Source organism: Archocentrus centrarchus, chromosome 13 (assembly GCF_007364275.1).
Source record: "Archocentrus centrarchus isolate MPI-CPG fArcCen1 chromosome 13, fArcCen1, whole genome shotgun sequence".
Lineage (NCBI taxonomy): Eukaryota > Metazoa > Chordata > Actinopteri > Cichliformes > Cichlidae > Archocentrus > Archocentrus centrarchus.
Genome location: NC_044358.1, coordinates 22,849,877 through 22,857,190, shown reverse-complemented (window position 1 = coordinate 22,857,190; position 7,314 = coordinate 22,849,877). Strand labels below are relative to the sequence as shown.

Here is a 7,314-nt window from a genome sequence, read left to right as displayed (position 1 = left end):
TGTGCAGCTCAGTGTTTTCTTATTGTAATAAGTACAGCATTTATGCCATTGGGCTTGTAGTTTTTTCATTCTTCAATTATAAAGAAAATTTTACATATATAATTTAAATCTATATAAAAATTAATCGTTTTTATATGTCCATTGTGTGTTTGCCAACATTAGCTTCCGCAACATTAGCCACCATAAAACTTAAAGCTGAAGCCTGGGTGCGCTGCATTTGACTTGAACTTGGCATTTGAAAGATGATTATGATGTTTAAAATCACAACACACTTTATCATATGTTTACTATGTTTTCCCTTTGCTTTTATCTATTTCACCTTCTTCTCATGACAAATTTTAAATATTTAAATTGATGTATATACCTATACACCTATATTTCATTTTCATTTCATGTCAACTGTGGGAAATTCTTTCAAAAATCTACATCAAAATCTTAGGTAAATAACAGTAGTCAAAGGGTGCTTTCCCCACGGCTAAGAATAAACTTCAAGTTTTAGTCAACATAAACTTTACAGAAAAATGTCCTTATGCAACCATTGCTCAAGAGTTGTCTGCCAATACTGGATGTGATACAACCACCAGTCACAATGGAAAACATGCATTCCCCAAGCGGTTGGTGAGTGGTTGCTAGAGGTTGCTGGTCATCGCTAGGTGAAACCAGTCACAAAGAGGGTGCTACACCAAAAACGACTGGTTTGGTGCTAGCAGATTGCCACAGTCACCTGTAGTTTGCACAGACGATGCTAACTTGTCTACAAACATTATCTAACTACTAGCCACGTGAGAGTAAACCTTGTGCAGCCAACACATTTCAAAAGGTGCAACTTTTACTTTTAAGGCTAACTCTCTGCTTCCTGTTTCCGATTTGTGTTGCATTTTTCACAGTTTCACTACCACTCAGAGAGCAGCTGGCAAGCATTCCCTCATGACCAGTGGTTGCCAAATGGTATCAAACTTGTCTCTAGGCTTGTGTGACTGGGCCCTTATTCACTTGACAGTACACTGTTGCCATGATTGTCACACGTCCAGAAAGGCAACAAGTTAAGTTAAACAAGTGGTTAGTGGTCACGTGTCTGCAAAACCATAATAGAGTTCCATGTAAACAGTTGCAAACTCCATCTGCTGAGGAAGACGAGTGTGGCATGAGTGAAAGCTCCAGAGCAGTCTGAAATCATTTTTGTTGAGGGTCCAGCACTTTATACAGTGTTCTAGGTCTTTGCTATATTTTTGTCTCATTTTGTCATTGTTGATTTTGTCATTCACAGAAGTGTTATTGCCCTACGTGTTGATTTGACTTTTTTCATTGGTGGTTATAGCCTGGATTCAGGGCCAACTTACCTTTTGGATGACTTGATTCTTACACTTGCCTGTCAACCATGTGTGCAGTCAGCTATATTTAATCAAAATGTCAACAACAGATGTAACAGATATACAGATAAAGGTATGGGGATAACTGTGAAAACAAGGCAGTGGATTTAAATGCAATTTAAATTACCTGAACTTGAATTTTTTTTTTTTTTAATCAGCTGTGAATCAACTGGATTATTCCATGTAGCAACTCTAACTCTTTATCATTTGTGGGCTTTGCTAAATGGGTTGAATCACAACAATTTTTTTTTTTTACAAACTTCACAAAGTGAGAACCTTAACCTAGCACATCTGCTCCCCTGACAGTTTGTGGTGCATTGATTTTGCCAGTGTTGGTGGTTTCTACATTTAAATTAATCTTACTGTGAGCATCCAGCCATGCCCCAATATGTCTCTGTCCCCGTCAGCCTCTGGGGAAGAAAATGGAGGTCAGAGCCCAAATAGGATAGGGTCCTTGGCAGGAAATGTAAGGCAAGTGCAGACAGCATTTTTGACTTTGCTAATCCTGTCTCAAAACCTTGGATTTTACATATTTTTATTAACTTCAGTCTTATAAGACGAGTGTTTGGCATGGATATACATTAGGAAGACTAGAATAACAATAACAATCTAAATGCCACATGTCAAACTTTGCTCTGTAAAAAGCGCTGCTGAAATCTGAAGTCTTTGCCAACACTGCATACTTGTTGTGTTTGCAGTGCACCAAAAGGATAAACTGCAACCAGCAATCTTTGTTTTTGGCACATGGGAATCCTATCATATCTTGAACTGATTATGTGCCTACAGAGAGTTACCATGCTGCAAGTTCCAAAACAGATACTTAAATAATTCTTTAATGAGTTTATGTGGCCAAAAAGTGTTGTTCAAATACTGTGGAATGAGCATATCTGTGACCAAATGTGCTCAAATATCTTCCATTTTTACTAATGTTTCGGATCTTAATGCTCACACACAAAGTCAGAAAATAGTTGAACCTTTTTATTGTTTTGTTGATGTAATAATTATCTGTTGCATTCTCAAATGTGATGGGAACAATTCAGTTTCACGGGTAGGTTATTTTGATATATGACTATTAAGCAACTCTGTGATCAAGCAGCTCTGTGCAGCAGCTACATACGAAAATGAATGTTAGCTGCAAAGCTGTGGCTTGATTTCACCTTCCAGTAAAATTAGAGAATAACTTCAACTTTCAGTTAATATACTTTATTTCACAGCAAAATGACATACTCGTTCTTTTTTCCTTATTAGAGTACATCCGTGATACTGCACAAAACCTCAGGTTTGTTTTTACTGGAAGAGACTTAGCCTGCTGGGGCTCGTCAAGCGTGTATCTTTTGAGCTTTCAAGGGGGGACCATGAAAGCACTTTTGTAGTACTTGTTTAATTTCCTTGAAGCAGTTGCTAAGAGAGAAGTATTCTAATTACTTGTAATCATTAATTAAAAGTCTAGAGTGCTGCCCCAGTTTTCCTTGCCAGTAACCCTCATAAGATATTCTTATAAATATTGTTTCAGTGCATTTTTTTTTTTTAGGAAACTGATGATCATAAGAAAATAACTGTTTTACCGTTTGTTTTTGTTGACTTTGGGAAGTTTATTATATGGATTTGTTGCAACATTCTCTCTCTCTCTGTCTCTCTTTTGGTGAATTGTGGATTGTGAAGGAGGTGTAGTTTTTATAAGCCACCAAACTTTGCCTTACCTTATATCCACTGATGGCTCTTCTTCCAAGTTAATGGAGGACATTTATTTCCTGTCTTATTAATAACGTCCATTAGATTATTACTTGAATCTTGGCTCACTGTGTTTTCCGCCATTTTAAGATGTTTGGCATTGCAGCAAAATTAACTTAACCTTTGGCTCTATCATTGCGCAGCCTTCACTATTCTCCACCATCCTCTCCATGTCTCTGCCAGTGTCTGGTTTGTCCTTGGCAGTGTTGCGCACATCCACCTGTCTGTCGCAGCTTTTCAGGAGACACGAACTGAGCGTCGATCTTCATGTATGCAAAACACACGATTGTTTTTTTTTGCTTTTTGTTTTTATGTATGTTCTGTCTAACCTTTGACAATAATAGTGGAGGAATATTACATGCAAACATGAGAATTGCAATGGACAAACCCATGACTATGACAAATCACTTCCCACCTTTTCTATCACTACCAAGCAATAATAACCTTTAAAACATTTTGAATTGATTTGTAGTTATATAGTGAACATTTCCCTTTAAATGTCAAAGTGAAAAGCAAGTCATGTTATTTATACACATTTTGTTGCATATAAATCTAAACTTATGAAAGCTGAAAGTTATCTGTACAGATCTGCGTAGCTTATATCTCAACAGCAACGATGTAAAATAATAATGACTGCAGTTGTAAACAAGCGAGTTTTAACCATTTTACTCCTGATAACAAATATTACTGAGTCAGTCTGAGAGTAAAAGAAAGGTGGGCATCTATAGGCCTGTTCTTTTATCGCTAAACCGCCCGTGCAGGCATTTCGGATGAAGGAGGAGGGAGAAACAAAGTGCGTTTGGAAACGGGAAGCCGTGTGGCAGTTTTTGTGTGAGCGCACCTCCCCTCTCGCGCGTAAAAAAGCCTCCTCTCTCTTTACGGATCCTGTTTGCAATTCCTGCTTTTCGTGCCAGAGCCTGCAGCTGTCTCTGTTGCGTCCCACCGCCGCTGTTGTGGGAAATCGTCGTCCGCATGACGAACCGACTGCAGACTTCCACCCCCTTGAAGTGTCAGCGCCAACCCGAAGGAAATCGCAACTTTAATCAATTTCCATTACTGCAAGGAAACCGGAGAAATACCTGACAGCTCGTGACGCCCCGTCGGCGTGTTGACTGAAATCTTTCCAACTGTGAAGGCTTCAGGAATGTGGAATACAACTCTGTCTCAACGGTGAGTGCCGTAATCTGTTTGTCATTCCCCTTTCCCTCTGTGTAGTCGGTCTCAAGTGGTTGCCGGACTGGAGGAATTCTGTGAATTAAGCGCTTGAATGTCAAGTCTGTGCACAACTGTTTTTTTTTTTTTTTAATTCAAACGTAATTTGTGTTGAGACCGTGCAACCGGCCTATAGCATGGAACAAAATATGCTTAACCCTAACCTATTGTGTTCAGACAGCTTAAATACGGAAGACTGAAATATTTACTCATGTGTCCTCTGCTTTCGTGCAGTGAAAGGACCTGCCCCTGACACGATGACCACAGACTTGAACTTGACCTCTCTAATGAATGTGACAGATCTCCACAACCAAACAAGAGGATGTTCCCTCACCAAGACAGGTTTCCAGTTCTATTACCTGCCCACTGTTTACATCATAGTTTTCATAACTGGGCTGGTGGGCAACAGCTTAGCCATTTGGATGTTTGTTTGCCATATGAGACCCTGGAGCAGCATCTCTGTCTACATGTTCAACCTGGCTCTGGCTGACTTCTGCTACGTCCTCTCGTTGCCTTTCCTCATCTTCTACTACTTCAACAAAACAGACTGGATATTCGGGGATGTTCTGTGTCGACTGCAGCGTTTTATATTCCATGTGAATCTTTACGGGAGTATTCTGTTTCTGACCTGCATCAGTGTTCACAGGTACACCGGAGTAGTGCATCCGCTCAAGTCTCTCGGTCGGCTGAAGAAGAAAAATGCAGTTATTACCAGTGCACTGGTGTGGGTTTTGGTTGTAATAGGCATCTCTCCCATCCTTTACTATTCCCGGACTGGCTTAAAGCGTAATGCAACCACTTGTTATGACACCACCACAGAGGATGAGTTACCAGGGTATTTCATCTACAGTATGACTTTGACAGTGTTTGGGTTCTGTATCCCATTTATTGTCATTTTTTGCTGCTATGGCATGATTGTCAAAGCACTAATCTACAATGATATGAACAATGCACATCTGCGGCAGAAATCCATTCACCTAGTTATCATAGTACTTGCAGTCTTTGCCGTCTCCTACCTGCCTTTTCATGTGATGAAGAACCTCAACATGAGGGCCAGGCTGTACTTCCAGACCCCTGACATGTGCGAGTTTAATAACCGCGTCTATGCCACCTACCAGGTGACGCGGGGTCTGGCCAGCCTCAATAGCTGTGTGGATCCTATTCTTTACTTCCTGGCTGGAGACACCTTCAGGAGGAAGCTGTCACGGGCCACTAAAAAGCCTTCCAGGAGGGGGGAAAATGTCCTTCAGTCCAAGAGTGAGGATACAGCACTCAACAGCCTAGCTGAGTATGTGGAGAATGGGAACCGGAGGCTGTAACAAGGCACCTCTGTGTGCTTGGTTGTGGATCACTTTCAGCTTTAGAAACCATTTTGGACTTGGCATAAATAAATGCACTGTATGGCCTGAAAAACTGTATGCAGAATTTATTGGACAACAGTTTAAAGAACTGTAGGATAAATGCTCATTTTAACCCTGTGATAAATATTGATTGCTTACAGCATATTGATATTGATAAGCTACTGTATTGTATTGTCCTGGTCATGTATTGTACTTTAAATGTTAGAACAATCACTCTTCTTTCTTATTAAGTCATTAGTGTTGCTTACACAAATGAACATGGTGACGAACCAGGCTTGGGGAAAATAGGCTTTCCTACAGGCACTAATGCCCCGTTCATTAATTTGTATAGTAAAAATAGGACAGAGAAGCACCTTCTCTAGCCACAAGCTGATGCTTAATCAATAGCTGTTAAACAAGTAAAGAGCTTGTGCCTAAGGACGTGTACATGGGATGATTTTTTTAGAGGAAAATTAAATGCACTGAACTTGAGATTGCTGCATGGATGTGCCATACAGACATTGTAATGCACTATGATTGGGACCTCTCCTTTCAGAGGGCTACCTATCCCTCCTCCTTTCTTTCTACATCCATTACTAAAGGGGTGTGAAATGTGGTCAACTACTTTTTCATTCTGACAGCTCTGAGGTTAAGGTCTCCAACGGCTCTGTTACCACAAGATTTCTCTCCTTTTCCCTACTAAAAAAAAAAGAGAAGAAAATATTGACAGTATTTTGTGTATATGATACTAAAAGTAATGTCTTTGGTTGTTTTTAGGTGGATTGTACAGAATATCGTGATGTTCCAGATTAGTTTGTTATTAACTGTAGCTATCTTTAATCCAGATCTTTATGCATGAGCCTACTATCAAATCCATTATCAGTATGATCAGACAGACTCACCAAGTTCTAACTACTCGAGTTTTTTTATGACACAATAAAGAACATTAGCTTTTAAGTGATCTAAACACACACTTTTTAACCTGCTTTGTGACTCGATCTGCATATTGAAAATTTGTTTGTATGACATACCTCAAAGTAAATAGTGCACTGTGTCTGTGTTTTGGCAGATAATCATTTTTGTTTTGTACCTGTTGTAAACATTCTGGAGAAATTATGGTGGCGCTCTCTTGGTACATATTTTAGACTGGTCTGTGTAAGTGTTTGATGTCTGTACTAATTCCTTTGTAAATCTGTAATGTGGTCATTTATAAATGTCAAGGAAGGAAGTAAAACAGTTGTGCAGGAGATATGGGGCCGCGTGTATCTGTGTCAGTATATCTTTATATTTAAAATAGACAGTTAGAAACCCTTGCATAATTTCACCTTTTTCGTGCCAGCTGCACGTACAGTACCCTCTGTTAAATGTTCACAGAGGCGCGAGAGAATGAATGCGTTGGTTTGGGAGACGTTCGTGCAGAGCTCTGTTCTCGCTGCTCCTCCTTGTTCTCATCACTGCTGTTGACTTTCTCTTTCAGCGCAGCTAGGAGGAAATGAGGGGACGAGTCAGGAATAAAGAGTGGCACCTTTTTCTCCTGGCTTATCCTAAGACTGCCTTTGTGACCGTCACAATGCTGTGGAGCCACTGAAGCAGACAGGGGTGTGAAGCTGTCGCCAGGGCCCCTGCAGCAGAGCCCTGTTGTGGGCACAGGAAACCAACCA

At 40.2% G+C, this 7,314-nt stretch overlaps 1 protein-coding gene across 1 annotated transcript; it reads left to right on the top strand.

The window, feature by feature from the left end:
* Window positions 1-4,015: 4,015 nt before the first annotated feature.
* p2ry1 (purinergic receptor P2Y1) lies at window positions 4,016-6,891 on the top strand. The gene is made up of 2 exons (XM_030744612.1): window positions 4,016-4,271; window positions 4,548-6,891. The coding sequence occupies exon 2, from the start codon at window positions 4,571-4,573 to the stop codon at window positions 5,630-5,632; it is 1,062 nt and encodes a 353-aa protein (XP_030600472.1). The 5' UTR covers window positions 4,016-4,271; window positions 4,548-4,570; the 3' UTR covers window positions 5,633-6,891.
* The last annotated feature ends 423 nt before the right edge of the window (window positions 6,892-7,314 follow it).